This window comes from Ictalurus punctatus, chromosome 4 (assembly GCF_001660625.3).
Source record: "Ictalurus punctatus breed USDA103 chromosome 4, Coco_2.0, whole genome shotgun sequence".
In the NCBI taxonomy this organism is placed as follows: domain Eukaryota; kingdom Metazoa; phylum Chordata; class Actinopteri; order Siluriformes; family Ictaluridae; genus Ictalurus; species Ictalurus punctatus.
This window is the reverse complement of record NC_071284.1, coordinates 30880901-30899685: the sequence shown is the minus strand read 5'-3', so window position 1 is coordinate 30899685 and position 18785 is coordinate 30880901. Positions and strand designations below refer to the sequence as shown.

Below are 18785 nucleotides of genomic sequence, written 5' to 3'. Positions count from 1 at the left end.
CACGGCGAGAACACGCGAACTCCACACACACACAGTGCCACGGTGGGACTCGAACCCCCGACCCTGGAGCTATAGAGATTTCGTTCGCTCCTGATGTTTCCCAAGTCGACCTTATTTAAAACCTCGAAATGAAAAGGACCAGTTAAATATAACCTCAAAAATAAATCGAATAATTTTAATAAAGTTGGGTTGTTTAGTTAGTTCCACCGCTGTAACTGGATAAAAAGATCACCGACAGCCGAGCTTGGATGGACAGATTCCACTCGGAGAACCAGTGTTTCACAGTCCTTCATTCATTCGCGTTCCACGTCTATCTCCCCGTCTCGTTTGTATGGTATTTTGAATTTACGTTCCTATTTTGCACTTTGTTGTTAAAGAGCTGCACCAAATTCACATTCCACCAGCATGGATTGTTGACATTTACATCTACACTGACATTCATTCGTTCAGCGGACGCTTTTATCCGAAGCGACTTACAAATGAGGAAATACAAGCGAGGTGATATATCAAGCAGAGAACAATACAAGTAGTGCTACTATACAAGATCTATTATTGAGTTCTAGAGTAGCTGTGCGAGAGCCGGAGTAAGTTCTGCGGGTGGTGTTTTAGGGGTTGGTTACGTGTTGACGGAAGAGGTGGGTCTTTAACTGTTTTTTGAAGATGGTGAGAGATTCTGTGGTCCGGATTGAGGTTGGGAGTTCATTTCACCACTGAGGAACAGTTAGTGTGAAGGTTCTGGAAAGGGACCTTCAGCCACATCGAGTAGGTGCTACTAAGAGTCGGTCGTTAACCTGATCGTAGATTGCGTGAGGGAACGGAAACCTTCAGGAGAGAGTTGAGGTAGGCTGGTTCTGTTCCAGACAAGGTCTCGTAGGTGAGCATCAAGGCCTTGAATTTTATTACGGGGCGGCTACAGGAAGCCAGTGGAGGGACATGAAGGTGTCTACAGGAAGCCAGTGGAGGGACATGAAGGTGTCTACAGGAAGCCAGTGGAGGGAGATGAAGGTGTCTACAGGAAGCCAGTGGAGGGACATGAAGGTGTCTACAGGAAACCAGTGGAGGGACATGAAGGTGTCTACAGGAAACCAGTGGAGGGACATGAAGGTGTCTACAGGAAACCAGTGGAGGGACATGAAGGTGTCTAGAGGAAACCAGTGGAGGGAGATGAAGGTGTCTACAGGAAGCCAGTGGAGGGAGATGAAGGTGTCTACAGGAAGCCAGTGGAGGGAGATGAAGGTGTCTACAGGAAGCCAGTGGAGGGAGATGAAGGTGTCTACAGGAAGCCAGTGGAGGGACATGAAGGTGTCTACAGGATTCCAGTGGAGGGACATGAAGGTGTCTACAGGAAGCCAGTGGAGGGAGATGAAGGTGTCTACAGGAAGCCAGTGGAGGGACATGAAGAGGAGTGTGACATGGGTCCTTTTGGGCTGGTTGAAGACCAGCATGCTGCTATTTATATGGATTATATATATATATATATAAAAATAAAAACACCACATCTCTGTTAAACAGTACATCTATACTTTATTAGCAAATAGGCAAGCAAATTAAAATCAATAAAAATATGTGGAGACACTGTTAAACATATGCCCTTTCAATATCACAGTCTAATTATTAAAACATTAAATAATAACAAAATTTCACCTTGGTTTACATTTGGAAATGGAGGTTTATTTTTTTATTTTTTTCCCCCCTTCCGTCTTCTCTTTTCAAATCCGTACGTACAGAACATATTGCTCAGAAATGTGTATATATTTTTCCGTCGTTCTTTGATCGGGACTCTCTCGGGATCGCTGTTTCACCTTTACAGGCCGTGCGTAGGAGAGAACGCTTCAGAAACGAGTTCCCATATACGAGTGACTACATCACCGAAGCCACCAGACTGAACCCGGTATACACCTGCTGGGTTTCTCGGAGGATCTGATTAACCCCGCCGAATCCGGAGATGTTTCGAAGCACGAAAGACGAGATACCAGGACACGTCGGCGGTTTTCCTTAAACGTCTCGGGAATTCCCGAACACGTCGAGACGTTAAGCCGTAGAGCTGCGTGTCGGGAAGCGTAACGTTATTCCGACAATTTACACACGTGTGAAAAAAACAAAAAACAAAACAAAAAACAGAATCAGACTCGTCTTATTTGTGTGTTTTAATTTAATCGATCAATTTATGTCAACATTGTGATACACGCTCGGATTCCGTTATTCATTCCCTGGTCAAGTTTATACCGGGTGTTTGACTGCTCAATTCCGTGGAGATTTTTTCCCGCCTTTACCGTCGAGCTATTCTGTAATTATATTACACTTCCGGTTTGCAGAAATATCACGATATCGATATTTCCGTCATATCGCCAGCCCTACTAGCTGAAAGTCTTTATATCGCTGTGGATCCACATCATTCCTCATTGCTGTAACACAGCATGAGTACAGATTTAACCCTCATGCTCCATCCATCCATCCATCCATCTTCCATACCGCTTATCCTACACATGGCTGTAGTGGAGTGTGAAGCCTATCCCAGGGGACTCGGGCCGCAAGGTGGGGTGCACCGCCGACGGGGTCCCGAATCATCGCAGGGCACGATCACACACAGCGTGGACTGCAAGCTTCGAACCCTCAACCCTGGAGGTGCGAGACAAACGTTCTATCCGCTGATCCCCTAGTTTAATAAGACACTGTCCCCCATTCTTAACCTTTAATTATTAAAAAAACGCTTTTTTTTTTTTTTTTTTTTTAAAAGGTACATCAACGTCAAGGTTTAACAGAGACCGTGTCATCCGAGAGCTGTTCCCGAATTCTCCGAAAGCATCGCAGGACAAAATGTCGCCATAAAAACCTCAGACAGGGCTTCAATAGTCAATCATTTGGAAACGGTTCAAATATTTCTTTCAGCCTCAGCACTTTTCTGGGATTCCGCACTGATTACAAAGTAAGCCAGTCTGGTTTTCATCCCATTAGAGAGTCAGGAGCGGTCGGCAGGTCTGGCCTTACATTCCTCACCGTCGTTACTACGTACCTCTTGTACTTTCAGCGTAGTTACTCAATAATTCATATTCTTTAAGGTGAGCGAGTAAATAATAACGCGGGACTTTACGGGGTTGCGTTTGTTTCGTGTTTCAGACGACAAGCCGCGTAAATATCATTATTAATCTTATTATTGTTATCTTATGCTGAATAACTGAATGTCGATGGTCGGATTATTTCCTTATGATTGTTAGTGAAGAGACTGGGGTAGCTAACAGCTCGGCAGTTCGGTGCAGGTCCGGCTGCCGAAACGTTCCGGATGCTTCTGGGAGAGCAGGAACAGGAACTTACACTCAATTTTGTTACAGCTTATGAACACACATTCTGCCGAACTTGACAAAAGACATCACAGGATTGTAGTGTAGTTTTATACTGCGCTCTCTGGTGTGTGTGTGTGTGTGTGTGTGTGTGAACGAACTCCAGGGGTCCTGTAGGTGGGTTATGGTGGTGTGTCACAGTGGGGGGTGTAACATGTCTACTGGCACTGCTGCTCTCAGAGCTTCTGAGTGACACACACACACACACACACACACACACACACACACACACACACACACACACACACACACACACAGCCCTTCGCACATGAAAGGAGTGGTTGACCATTCTGTGTGATGGATGGGATGAGAAGACTGAGTCAACGCTGGATCAGAACAAAGCCTGGCTTGATTAGGCCTCCCTATGGGGGGGCAGCACTCTGCTCCAGGCTATCAGATCCAACACACACACACACACTCTCACACACACTCTCACACACACTCTCCTTCTATCAGCTGGCATTTAATCAGCAAATGCAGCACCAAAGCCAACAGATCTGGACTTAATTAAACTAATCAACCTTCTTAATGAGCATTTTTCAGATTTAAGTCTGAGACGATCTCTCTCACACACACACACACACACACACACACCACTGAGATCATTTCTCTTTAAAAATATCCAGGCGGATCGGAACAGAGGATCAAGCAGTGTTCTGGGTGAGAGTCTGTGTGTAAGACACAGAGAGACGGGACGAAGCGGCGGGGTTTGATGTGGCGATGCTGGGGGTGGGGGGTGGGGGGTGGGTCACACTCTGGGGGTTCTGACCTTAAACTCGCTTGTTTGTTTTGTGCTTTCGTCCATCTTTGATGTCGGCACTGATTGGCAAAGCAGCCGTATTTGTGTGCTGAAATGTAATCTTCATATGGGAGTAAATGGCGAACATGTTCTACGTGTTTACGGCCCGCTTACCTGTCAGTCTCACCGCGAAACCGTTTCACGCTTTAATGGTGTCGCCGTGACTCATCCTGAACCTTTACAGCTCTCGAGCTAGCTACGCAGGTGATGTTTAGCTACCGTAGGAGGCTTATGTAATGTTATCTTATAAGGAGATAGCAGGTTGTGGACGCTTGGCCGGGACACCCGTACGCGGTTCTTTCCCGAACAGTCAGAAGCACACGATTGTACAGGACGTCTTTATGTGCTGTAGCAGTACACTTCTGTTCACCGGGACGAACGGGCTCAAACGTGTTCCGACACCCTTATGCACGAAAAGAGCTCCATGGTTTGCCAAGGATGGAGTGGAAGATCTCGAACGTTCTACACGGAGCCTTGACTTCTTGTTGCTGGACGGATCAAATCCATAGTGGAAAGCCTTGTCAGAAGACTGGAGGTTATCAGAACAGTAAAGGGCGACTAAATCGAAACCTATGGAAGGACGTCCACAAAAACGTTTGGTCATATAGCGTATGTTTAAATCAAACACACTGACGATATCAGGTACGATAACACACTCGTACCCCCGCACCGTCACAGAGAACGATTCAATGAAGCCGTCCTTCCGTCAGTCCAAACAGGACGGGCTTTATTCTCAGAGAGAGTGCAAATGCTGTCCAACATATACGCCTCCCTCATTTAAAAAGTTACAGTTAGCACTTAGCAATGATGCTAACCCCTACAAACAATCCAACAACCCCGACAAAGCCACACCTCCAAACACAGCACTCCAGACAGAGAGCTTTCGAAATGGACAGGTAAAATGATCGATGGTCGGTTCGCGCCTTGTTCCGATTGACCGGATGTTACTGAGACGCATCGTTTGTTGTTTTGTTTTGTCCCGGTTATAGATCCTGTAACGCCACACGGACCGGAATTTCTCTTCCGAGCGGATATTTTACTCGTATGACGGAACCCTTATTACAGAATGAAAAGAAAAGAAGATTGATCCCGCCGTCGGGTCTCACCGGTGCTCCGAGTGTATTCGGATCCGGTCGTGAGAGGCGTATGTACGTCACCGTCGTCACGCATCTGATAACACGCTGATGCGATACGGTGAGGAATTCGACTACCACACACACACACACACACACACACACCACCTTAAAACAAAGGAATTTAATTCACCGTAATAACCACAACAATAAGGTAATGCATTGATGATTAATGATCTACTTGCATTGGGGCTGCGTAAACTACGATCCACGGCACGCTATGCTAGCGCCGAAAGGCTTCTTGTTCTCGTCATCGTCAGCAGGCACGTCCTCAGAGCAGAGCCCCACGTTTGTCTAAGTGCAGGTGTATGAACTCGGGCGTGTACGCTTGACTCTTTGAGACGATCCTGACCGGATCGGATTTGGCTATGATCATGAAAAGGTCGACACGAACGTACGAGTTCCACTCTGGGATGTCTGTCGATTTCACCGTCGCGTTCTTTAACACAGTAGCTTATGCCGGATGTCGATGCTCGGCGATATGTCGTGAGGATTGCGTTATACACACGCTCTCTGTTACCTGGGCCTGCTGCAGGAAGAGCTTTAGTAAGACTCGTGTTTGCTTGCAGCTCTGTTTAAACAAAGCGGCCTTCTCCGGGCGCTGGATGCATTACGGTGCGCGGTGTGTTAACCGTGCCGCCTCGGGCTACGAGAGTGTTTCAGAGAAGCAGCGACTCGCTCTCGCTCTCCGCGTAAGCACGACTCGCATTCATCCTTCATATAACAAAAGAAACAAAGTAAACAAAGAACATTTAAAAAAAAAAAAAAAAAACCCAGAGCATTAGGGACTGTATACATCATGGTGGCAGACAAATAAGAAGTTGTTTGTTGTTGTTTTTTTTTTTCTTTTCCCTTCATCTTTTATAAACAACAATAACATGAAACAATAATTTTGGCCAGTCCTCTGAGCACTGAGTCTGTTCACTGCACCTTATCGTTCTCTGTGGTGTCGTTGTGGCACTTTGCCGGCGTTTAGAGAAGGCGGTGGAGAGAGCGGGCATCCCTGAATACAACTCGTTCACATGCAGCGTGAAAACAACTCGCGCTGCACAGACAGAAGGAGGAGCGTACGGGAGAAACCAGCTTCTTATTGGCCGGCCGGACAGAGTGCCATTAAATCATCACAAGAGTGCGAAACGAAGTAAAATGCTTCTGTTCTGCCCATTTTGTGTTTCTATTTCTTTGGGTTGTTCTTGCGTGACTTTGTGTGTTTTGTGTCTGTTACATTCCGCTTAAGTAACAGACGGACGGCTGTGTGAGTGAGTGCGTGTGTGTGTGTGTGTGCGTGTGTGTGTGTGTGTGCGTGTGTGCGTGTGCGTCTGAGTTGTTGAGTCTCAGGATCTGAAGGCAGATCAGTCTCTAGTCCAGCGGCTCCTGTTTTATCCTGAGGGGCGTGTTCATGTTTTGGCTCCGCCTGTCCTCGCGACACAACACGTATTCGCTGAACTGGGAGGAGTCGACTCCGCCCCCGCATGACGCCGCCACGCTGAAGCCCTTCTGGAACAGACGCTCCAGTACCTGCAGGGATGGAGAGAGGCGAGGGTGGAGAGAAACAAAACAAAAACCAAAACAAACAAACAAACAAACAAAAAAACACCCCACAGGTTAAAATTATTATTAAATCGGATCTCGTTAGCAGTGTTTCTGGTATTTTCTGACAAGCTCTTCATGTAAACAATGAAGGCGAAGCTTGTAACTTGTACGATGTAAAAACAAACCCGACGGGAAGAACCTCTAAAATGTATCCAAGGAACTTGTAGGAAATTTGAAATAATAATAACAACAACAACACTAAAAAATACACAAGCTACAATTTATTCATATTATTATTATTATTTTGACTGACGCTTGTGAAACCTGTCTCGTTTTTTCTAGAACTTTCTACAGGGACATGTCGTCTTTTTATTATTATTATTATTATTATTATTATTATTATTATTATTATTATTTAAGCCACTGATTTCAATGAGAACCATGCAACGGGACTTCGGGCCATGAGAGTGAGGGAAAAAAAAAGCCTCTCTTTGGCCATTTATCACGATTGGTCCCTGGAGTGAAAAACATTACAACAGAAACCATAACAGAAACGTAACCGAAATCCAAACACATGGAAATGTGTTAACATCAAGCTCTGTTATCTGTTTAAAACAAAACAAAAAAAATCTGTTTCTGAACGTTTGATGGAAAATATAAATACGCGAACATGATGCACCGTCTAATCGGAGACATTCTGGAGCAGAGAGTCCATGTTCGAATGAGTCTTCTGGCCTAATAAAAAAAAAAAAAAAAAAAAAAAAAAGTCCTTTCGCTTTATGTTTGGATTAAATTCTGCCTCCCTTTAAGTCACTCCGGATAAAAGCATCGCAAAATAAATACATGTAAATGTTTTGCATCTGTCTTGCGAAAAGGCAACGCTGACTGTGTGGCCAAACCCTTTTTGTTTTTTTTGCTGTTGATTTAGAGAGTGAATGAGAAGAAGAGCGTAGTCGACATGGAACCATATGAGAAGTGAACGATGAAGGACTGGGAGTAAATCCCACAGCGGATGAACACACTGTCATTGTACAGCATTGCGAGGTTGTGTTAATACCACACAATGCTCACCATTAGATGAAGCAGGGAAGTGAAATGGTGGAATACTGTCATTGGCATCAGTCTACAAATCACCATTAATGGAAACAAGTCGCTAGTATTGTTTGCAAGTTTATTAAAAATCAAAAACTGAAATCTCTCATTGAGACAAGGATTCAGATCCGTTATTTAGTACTTTGTAGAAGCACCTTTTGGAGCAATTACAGCTTCTTGGGTAGGTCTCCTGTCGGGTAAGTCTCTTCTTGGGTAAGCTTTGCACACCTGGATTTGGGCACTCTTCGTGGCAGGTCCTCTCAAGCTTGATCAGATTAAATGGGAAGAGTATGTCAACTGCCATCTTCAGGTCTACACACAGACGTTCTGTGGGATTCAAGTCTAGACTTTGCTTGGGACACTCAAGGACATCCGGGAGACTTGAAGCCACGCCAGCGTCGTCTTGGATGCATGCTTCGGGTTGCTGTCGTGCTGAAAGCTGAAACGTTCAGGTTTTCTTCAAGGACCTCTTTGTATTAGGCTATACTCATCATTCCCTCAACTGCGACATCTCCCCGTCCCTGCCGGTGAGAAGCGTCCCCGTCGAACGATACTGCCAACACCGTGCTTTACCATAACGATGGTATAAGCCAGCTGATGAGCAGTACTTGGTTTCCGACCAGACACGGCGTTTGGAGTTCGGCCCACAGAGTTCAATTTTGGTCTCGTCCGACCAACGGAGAATTGTTTCCTCATGCGCTCGGATTCCTTTAAGTGCCTGCCAAACTCCGGAGTGGTTTTCCGTACGGCCTGATTGATGGAGCATTTCTCAGATGGTTGTCTTTCTGGAAGGTACTCCCATCTCTGTGAAGAATTTCTGTAGCTCTGTTGGAGTGGCCTTTGGGCTCGTGGTCAGCAAGGACCTTCTTGCTTGGTTACTCAGTTTTGCCAGATGAGCAGCTCTAAGAAGTGTCCTGAAGGTTCCAAACTTCTTCCACTTGACAGTGATGGAGCCAACTCTGCTCCTGGGAGCATTCAAAGCTTTAGAAATGGTTTAATACCCTTGCCATCATCTATGACTTGATTGCTGAGGGCTGTGAAGACTTTCATGGCTTGATTTTGGTCTTATAGCAAATCATATTTAATCAATAGAGTTTGCCACAGGTGGACTCCAGTCAAGTTCTAGCGACAGCTCAAGATAATCAAAGCAAACAGAATTGCCTTTAGCCAAGGGTCTGACCACTAATCTAAATGAGAGATTTCAGTGTCTGATTTTTTTTTTTTTTGAAACCTCAAACGTAAACTAAATGTACCCATTTAACATCAAATCTACAACACAATAAAGCGTGCAGAAACTCGAGGTATCTGAACACTTTCCGAACCCACTGTATAACACTGATAGATGTTACCCATCAATTTAGCTTCACGCTTTGTGATTGTTAAAAGGAACTACACGGTCTGCCCGAACAGTGGGTTTTGATTTGGAGTGATATAGAAGGTCTACACTTGTCCTTTTACACCATAATTTGAGACATTAAATGGTTCACGCTTAACAACTATGGAAAATTTACCATAGTTGTTATGCGTGATGAGTGCATAGTTGTTATGCACTTATATAGTGTTTTGCTAACCTTAGTGGTTCCAAAGCGCTTTACACTGGTTCTCATTCACCCACTCACACACACACACACTCACACACCAGTGGTAGCAGAGCTGCCATGCAAGGCGCCAACTTGCTATCAGAGCAACTTGGGGATCAGAGTCTCGCCCAAGGACACTTCGGCATGTGGATTCACGTGGGCCGGGAACCGAACCGCCGACCCTACACCAAGTGGACAACCCGCTCTACCACCTGAGCCCCAGCCGCCACAAACTACATCAAAAAGTCTTCAACTCTGGCACTGCATTTCCGCTTGAGTCAGGAAACAATAAATGGCGAATCGCTTTTAAATACAGAACGCGACCCACGTGGCGTTCTCAAACCGTTTCAACTCCATTACCAACAGGAGTAAACTTCAGGAGCACTGACTTTGGTTTGTGGTTTGCATTTACATCGAGAATGCGTCTTCGTGTGTGATATGGGCACCAACCGTATTTAGATCTTGACTGCTAAATCTTACATTGTTTTCTTTGTACATATCTTACTGATTTCACCAAAATGAGAGAAATTTTTTTTTTTTTTTCACTCCCCCATAAGCGTTTATTTATTTACGCTCTTTCCGTAAAGCACGTCCTGTTGCATTTCAAATGTATTAAAAGTACTATATAAATGACAGTTATTATTATTGGTAATATTATTCCTGCTTTGTAGCGAATGATGCATGTTTCGCTCACAGCGATACTCGTATAGTGTACTTTCCCCGCTTATACACACTCACACACACTTGATGAAGTGTGTGATGGAGGAAAGGGCACGTTGATTACCGGTGAGCTGACTCGGGTGTGTAGAGCAGGGAAACTGCGCGTTCCTGATGGATTACGACACAGATAACGAATGGATGAGATGAATAGATGGGGCGGACTAGCCTGCACTGATACCTTCCAGTAAGGCAATTACAGTCCTGCGCACTTACACAGCACTTCTTAGAAACGCCGCGTCGTTATTTACAATGCCAACGACCTGACAGCTGGAGAATTTCACTTTGGCTATACGGAGATCTCATTTAAAGTTCAGCTCGGCTCTCCTTGTTTCTTTCCTGTGAATATTCCCTCGCTCTACTCTCTCTCTCTCTCTCGATCTTGCTGACAGAGACAGACCCTCTCTCCTTAGCTCGTGCGCAGCAGCAGACGGTTTATGCTGCGTTTAAATAGAGCAGTAATGATCCAACCTGCCCAAGCATCACGCTCTCACAAATCTACACACACACACACACAACACAAGGAGCAGTAACCATTTCAGAAATATTTCCCGCGCACACACAGTGTTGATTACTCCGGAGCACAAATCTGCCTAATTGTTTTTAGTGCGTCTGTGGTGCTGGGAACAATTGGAGCCAAACAGAGACGGAGGCACGCTTCCTCAAAACCAATTACAGACCACACGACGCAGGCGAGCGGAAGACACCAGCAACGCAGGTCACAGTCAAGTGAAGGCAGCGGCAGGATACAATGAATTTGTTCGTTCTAGTCCGGATGTAAATGTGAGATAAGGATTACATTTCACACTGCGGGAGTGATGAGGCACAAATCCGTGACCGGTTTTAAGTCGCTCTCGGACGTGGGTCTAGATTGGATATTGATACGCCTATACGACTATAATTAGAACGGATGTAATGTAGTTCTCTTTACACGTCATGTCGTATTATTGCCGTCGCCGTCCGGTAGAGACGATGACTCGAGGTGGCGATTCAGACTTTAGAGTCATGCTTTGACCTTGACTCGAGACTGAAGACTCGTGAAACTTCCGGCTGGGGGACGGAGGACCGCCGAAGAACAGATTCCCACTAAAACGAGTGGATTCAGATTCGGGAAGACTCAAAACGCACTTCGTTTCTCGTCAGCGTGAACGCGGCTCTGGCCGGAAAGGACTCGCACGCGCACACACGTATTCGTGAGACTGATCTATAACCGCAGAAGGAAACACAAACGGTTTGTTCTCGGGCCAGACGCAGGGCTATTTCCCTTCATATACACACAGTTCTCCATTTTGACACGACAATATACAGGGTGTCCCAAAAGTCTCCAGACACAGGGGAAATTAGCACTTTTTTCCCAAAAAAATCTCCATTTACCCCCCCCCCCCCAAGATAGTCTTTAAGAACACCTGTGACAAAAGCAGAACGTACTGAAGTCATTCTCACGGCTGGATCGCGAGGTCACGATGGACTTTAACGGGAAACATGGCGAGCACATCGCACACGATGTCCACCGACATCCACTAACTAACGCACAATGTAGTGGTGGCTTGGTGCTTAGGGCTCTGGGTTGCTCATCACAGCGTTGGGGGTTCAAGCCCCAGCACTGCCAAGCTGCCACTGTTGGGCCCTTGAGCGGGGCCCTTGAACTCTATCTGCTCCAGGGGGCGCTGTATCATAGCTGACCCTGCGCTCTGACCCCAAGCTTCTTGACATCCTGGTGTATGCAAAGAAAGGGATTTCACTGTGTATATGTGACCAATAAAGACTCATTATTATGTATGGAGACTTTTGGGACACCCTGTAGTGTGTGTTTACGTGCATAATAAAAAATAACATCGGACTAATGCGAAAATGATGATTCTGGAAATAATTCATGCAGAGACTTTGCAGGTACTTAAGAATTGTCAGGCAATCATGTGCTTTCTTTATCACTAATCCTTCACACACACACACACACACGCGCGCTATTTCAATCAACCGGACATCGTTCCCCTTGCCAGTCGGACACATGTCCCCTTCACACTCTCCCTTTGGCTTCTTTTTGCACTTGTGGATTGAAACGTGGCCGAGGAGCCCTTTTAATCAGCAGCGCCACAGCAGCATGTCTACAGAGGCTCCAGCTGAAGTATTAAACAGTCAGAGACAGGTGTGCGTGTGCGTGTGTGTGTGTGCGTGCACACGTGTGTGTGTGTGTGTCAGAGCCGTCAGGAGGGACATGCTCTCTCTCTCTCTAAGGTTGTGTTTCTGTCATGGTGATGGAGGAAAGATCGCATCCTCGCTGATCCCCGTGCTCAATCACAGTGATGTATGGAGCTGCTCATACAGCTCCAGCTTTGGGACGCTGTCTCACTGTCTCAACGTGGTCCACTCTCACAGTTCCTTTTTCTCCTTCTTTTCCCTCACACTCCATCTCTCTCGGTCGTTTTCCTCCGTCCTCTTTTCTGTTCTTTCTGCAGATATTCTCACTTAAGCTAAATATTATTCCGTCTCTCTCTCTCTCTCTACGCCCGTCACCCTATTTCTGTATCTCTTTCTCTCTCGCTCTCTCACTCGGTCTCTCTTGATCTCTGTGCGTCTGACTCTGCGCCTATCTTGCTCTCTTTCATCGTTCTTAATGTTCCTCTCTCGCTCTATCCCTTTCGTTATCCGTCTCTCACTCCTCTCTGTATGAGTCTCTCTCATTCTTTCGGTTTCTCTTTTGCTCTCGCTCCCTCTCTCCTTCCTCATGGTAATATAAACACTGGAGAGATTCTCAGTCATAAAGACAATAAAGTATCCAATCATATTCAAATATTAGGCGTCAAAACGGCTCTCTAAAGTCCGCTCAAACCCGATCACATCCGATCACACACACACCCCTTGTAGGCGTATTGTAGGAGGTTCCATAAGAGACCTCCAATACCCATCATTTACACGCAACAGATCGGATGTGACGTATTTAGGACTATAAAAAAAAGAACTAGTTTATATCAGGGCAGATCGTTTACCGTTTATCGTTAGCTATCCAGATCTTTTACTCGAGTTTAAGACTCCTTTATAATATCTTGCTTGTCTCGTAAGAAAATTCCATCGGAGAAAAAAGGTTTGGTTCACAGAAAAACCTTAAACGACAAAATTCAAGGAGGTTTTTCTTCCGAAAAAAAAAAAAGAAAAAAAGAAAGATCGTCGTTTCTTTTAGACCTTTTTAAGTCCAAAATGGTTATCGTTCTGCAAATAAATAAAGGGTGTAAGAAATTTCTCCGTGTGTGTGTGTGTGTGTGTTCGGTCATTAATGTGAACAGTTTAAAACCTCCTCCTCATCCATTTAAGGAAACGCGGAGACAAAGCAAGAACTGTTTGTTAGCTGATGCGGCCAATTAATTATATTGCACACCATTTAAAAACCTATAAAAGGAGTGTGAAGTGGTTTAGGCTGTTTGAGAAATTGTAAGTATGGTATTAAAAAATGCAATACGTGTGTTTGGGTAGCTCGGGGCGCTGTGGTGCTGGAGTCTTTCTGAAACCGAGAGGAGTGAGGTCTTTAAACGGAGGGGTGTGTAAATTATGCATACCATTTTTTTTTTCTTGGGTGCTGTTCTTTCATTCTCTCTGTTTTTAGAAGAAGAGGAAAAAAAAAATGTCTGTGAAGGAAAACAGGCGTTTTGTGTCCTGTGTGTTTCCCTGGTCTTACATATGGGTGTGTGTGTGTGTGTGTGTGTGTGTATGTGTTTGTCGCTAATCTGACGACGTTCCCTGGAGGTGTCCATCTCTCACTCTCACACTGAAAACAGTCAAGAGCTGATCATGGCAAGGATGGATGGCTGAAGGGTGTGTGTGTGTGTGTGTGTGTGTGTGTGGGTGAATGGTGTAGGAATGCAGTTTGCCAACACACTGTATGTTGTTGTGTGTCTTCAGTTTGTGATCAGTCCTCCACACACACACTCTCGCGCGCACACACTCGCTCACACACTCACCCTCACACACTCACCCTAACCTGCACATAATCCACCCACCAGTCTACCAATAAACCATACCCAACGGTTTTGTAAAGAATTTCCTCTCACAACGTTTATGGTCAGTGTAACAAAGTAACACTGTAACCATGACGACAATTTAGACTAAATTTACACTATTGCAGTTTTGAAGTTGTACTGCTAAATGAACGTTTAAACAATAAACGACGGATTTACATGGGAAGGAATTCTTTACAGGCACAAAGATTCTAGGAAGTTAACTAGCATTCAGGCGTGAGCACGGCGGAGAGATAAAACCCTTTCGGTCCTAGCAAGATGATAATGCACGCTAAACTCCATATCACACTGTGATGTTCTTCACCTCTTACCTCATAGATTCATTTGTGGGATCAAAGCTTCTGATAGGAATTTATATTTTAAAAAAATAAAAAAAAAGGTTATAGGTTTAAAGATGAATAAACAAACTATTTCTGAATAAATGTTTCAATACGTTTACATTAGTTGTAGCCGATGTCCTGTCCGTCATGCTTCTGCAACTTTCATAGACCTTTCATCTAGTGAACATCGTGAAACTGCCTAAATAATAATAAAGGACCTTAGAAAACAGGTCTCTGCCGTCCAAACAGAACAGACTTTATCCCAGGAGCACAAATGCTGCTCAGATACGCCACCTGCCTCGCTAGCCTCCTCCCATATGGAATGCATGATGCATAATGTCCATGCCGACAATATCGCGCATGTTAATAACTCATCAGAGGCATGTGTCTGGTCGTCTGTGAGGACGTAGCGTGGCTGCGGCGGTGTCGCCGTATTACCTGAACGGAGTTGAGTCTGCAGTAGCCGTTGAGAGGGAATCGGATGACGTGGGTGGGGTCCTGGTTCCAGCCAGCGTTCACCGAGTTGCACATGACGTCTCCTGTCTCGGGGAAGATCTCCTCGATGAGGATCTTCTCCCCGCTGAGAGCAATTCTCTCCCCGAGGTCGGGGGTCACGCGCACCACCAGACACTCGCAGGGCTGAGCCGAGCGCCGCTGATCACGCTCCTGCTTCCAGCGCTCCAGCTCCTTCAGCATGGGGGAGAGCTGGTAGTACCGAGCCTCCTCATACAGCAGGTTAAAGTCCTGCAGAGACAGGGGGAAAGAGGAGAACAGACGGGAAATAAAATAAATAAATGAATGAATGAAGAAAACAAACGCCGATCTTTACCCAAAACAAGCCTTCAGAAACATCCCGATAGATGCCAACATGTCCGGGTGAACCTGATCACACTGCTCTGTGCGTTCCTTCATCCCAGATATGTGGCCCACCGCAAGCAGGGCCCCCTCCCTCTCCTTCTCCCTGTCCTCAGGGCATTTAGCCAGGAGTGATTTGCCCCTCCTGCGCCTTTCTTTAATTTCCCATGAGTCCAGATGGAAGCATTCCCATGCAGTGTCTATGAGCGATGCTGCGGTCTGGAGCAGAGACGCGATCCAGCGAGCGAGTAAGAGAGAGATAAAGAAAGGTATAGAGAAGTATATACAAAAAAAGTCCAAAACCCATATTTCATTAATTCCTTTTTTAAAAATTTTTTTTATTATTATTATTATTTTTTTAAATACAGGACTGCTTGGTTGATGATTGGTTACATTTCTCCATCTCCATAAAACCATATCTGTTTTATTAATACTTTCACTCCGCATTATTAATATTGCTCAAGCGATTGACTGGTAAGTACCTTTGTTATTACTGTACATGTTGAATGTTAACCTGTTACAGAGTCTGGATCGACAAGTTCACTCTAGTAACACTAGTTACTTATGCGTAATACTGTGCGTGTGCTATTATCAGGTCACGGTTTCTCTGCAAGTAACGCAGTGAAATAAAAGTGTATAAAGATGTCTGTTGGAAACATGAAGATGACGGTGTTCACACTCTCACCTCATTTGCATCCCTGCTACTCCTGACCATCATAACAGCCACTGAGGACTCTTTTCTATCGATATGGTTCTTATTTATAATTTCTAGAATACATGTTGCAATTGCACTGCTATAAAAGGCTCAGTTATAAACAGTGCAGACAGAGAGAGAGAGAGACAACGTGGACAACATGCTGCTTACTCTCTGGTCGAATCATCAAAGTGCCGGAGTCGACATTTTTTTCCCAGCCTCGATCTACATCACCGTTCTTAGCAAGAACTACATCAAAGCTGGACAAAACACCCGAGTGAATCACCTCTCTCCAACACAAACCTCGTAACACGTTTGCACTCTGGATGTCAAGAGAGATGTGAGAATGACTCACAAAACATAATTCCATTCAGGCAGACTGTTTGAGCGCCAAAATAATGATGCAGCAAGAGAGAGAGCAAGTTTGAGAGAGAGAGAGAGAGAGAGAGAGGGAAGCAGACGAGGCACCAGAACACGAATCAGAGAACAAGGGGAAAACCAAAGGGAGACCGAGAGCCGAGCAAGAGATCTTCTGGCAGCATGACGACACTGCAGTAAGCCCTCTGGCTAGAGGAGATTTCAAATGCAAATCTGTCTTTTACTTCTGTAAATGAGCCAACACCACGGCAATAGTTCCTTAATAGACGATAACTGTTGCACTATCCGTGCACGTAAGTCTTTGCGAAATATCGTTCACATTTGGGTAATAAACTTGAAGCCGCCTCTTAACCGCTCGCACCCTCGGAGCATCGCTCAAATCACTAGTTCTCACTTCAGACCAGTGGGAAGCTGTTATTCAACACTTCCCGTTCTGTTCAGGGGGTCGTATCCGCTACAGATTTCACTGCGTTAAAAAAAAAAAAAAAATCCAAACTAAGATTCCTCTGCTTTTCGACTTTAATGAGGAAGCAATGCTAAAAACGAGACCGACGGCATCTCGATAATATTTGGTCATTAGGATAAGAATTAAAAACGATCAACTGCTGATTTCTGGAGAGAGAAAAACGGGAGCGGGACAGAAAGAGGGGAGAGAAACAACCGGACTGCGCACACGCGCGCGCGCGAGAGAGAGAGAGAGGATCAGAAAGACGAGGAAAGAGAAGGAGAAAAGAAGGGGGTAAAGGCAAAGTGAGTAAAGGAGCGCAGCAAAGACGAGTAAGAAGCTGTTCCACGGCCGAACTGACGACAAAATGGACACGGACGGTACAATAATCTTCACATTTGTCAAGGAGTCAGTGCTGATGGGAAAGAAAAATGCGCCACCCATGATGCTTCAGGCATAGGCGATACACTAAGCACACTGTCTTCTACATGGAGCTTTTTTAGCATGTACAAAACAACACGAGTGTTACTTATAAGCTGAGTTCTACTAAACCTTCTTGAGCTGGCCCTGCTACTAATAACAAACAGATCAGGGCGTGAAAGATGAGGACGAGTTTCTTACGTGCTCCTGCCAAAATAAGACGGTCACAGACTTAGGCGACTGACTCCATCGAGAATCCAATACCACCAGGAAACTCCGAGCTCCAAGAAAGCGTGTAGAGCTACACTAGACGACCAAAGGTATATGGACACCTGACCTTCACACCCAAGCTGGAGCCTCAAAGTCTGTATGCTGTAGCATTAAGATTTCCCTTCACTGGAACCAAGAGGCCCAAACCTGTTCCAGCGTCACAATGCCGTTGGATATTGGTTTGCCAAGGTTGGAGAGGAAGAACTCGAGAGTCCTGCACAGATCCCTGACTTTAACCCTACTGAACACCTTTGAGATGACCAAAGCCACCAACAGCACCCCAGACCTCCTCACCCATCAAAACCTGACCTCACTATTGCTCTTGTGGCTGAGAGAACACAAATCCCCACAGCCATGATCCAAAATCCAGTGGAAAGCCTTCCCAGAAGACAAGACCGGAGGTTATTATAACAGTAAATGTAATTGTGATGTTCAACAAGATCATGGATGTGATGGTCAGATGTCCACAAATTTTTGGCCACACAGTGTATACGTATACGAGCCAACTAAATGTCAGCGAAGAACGTTCGCAGCACATTCCACATCATCAGTGCGTGTTGTTTTCTTAGCGATAAAGACAGAACAATGGAGAAAGCCATGGAGGGAGTTTAACCTGCAGCTGGTGGGGTCACAGAGATTACGATAACAAGCCACTTTCGTGTGCGTTATCTTGCCTGCACCATGGCTCTTTAACAGGTTTTTAAAAACACACGACTGAGGCTATATTTATGAATTCTCATAACGAAAATGACCGTTTCTCAGCTAACTCTGTGGTGGAACAGCGCCTTCGACGTGTTCAAATGGAGCAAAAGTGAGTGATGGCTGCGTACACTGAGGAGTACACGCAGACATGTGGAAAACATAAGACTATTTTTCCATTTGAACAAGAGAGGTAAGCACGGCAGAAGTCTGTGAAACGACTTCAAACATTAAAAAAACGCACGAGTAGACGCACGAGGTGCTTCGTGAGCATGGCAAACGCACTTGAGCTGAAGTATCAAGACAAGTACTACGATGGGATTACAAAACGACATACCGAAGAGATGCCCGTGACGAGGATGGGCAAACGATGAGGTTGGGTACTTCGGTTCTTGTCTTGTTTAAGTCGGATTACGGCGAATCTGATTGTTGAGAGTTTGACGTGAACGAGTTTGGTCAGGAAAACAATCCTTGGTCACTTTATTAGTTCTGTGTCTCACAT

The 18785-nt window shown here is 45.3% G+C and overlaps 1 protein-coding gene across 2 annotated transcripts in view; it reads right to left on the bottom strand.

Annotated features, from left to right (window-relative positions):
* Nucleotides 1–1504: 1504 nt before the first annotated feature.
* Nucleotides 1505–18785, bottom strand: part of LOC108264723 (BTB/POZ domain-containing protein kctd15) — a 32344-nt gene continuing 15063 nt past the window's right edge. For both annotated transcript variants that reach the window (XM_017466508.3, XM_017466507.3), the window contains exons 4-5: nucleotides 14961–15266; nucleotides 1505–6788 (exon numbers count right to left, since the gene is read on the bottom strand). In XM_017466508.3, the coding sequence (XP_017321997.1) occupies nucleotides 6630–6788; nucleotides 14961–15266 (465 nt within the window). In that variant the 3' untranslated portion in view covers nucleotides 1505–6629. The remainder of the gene's footprint in view (nucleotides 6789–14960; nucleotides 15267–18785) is intronic.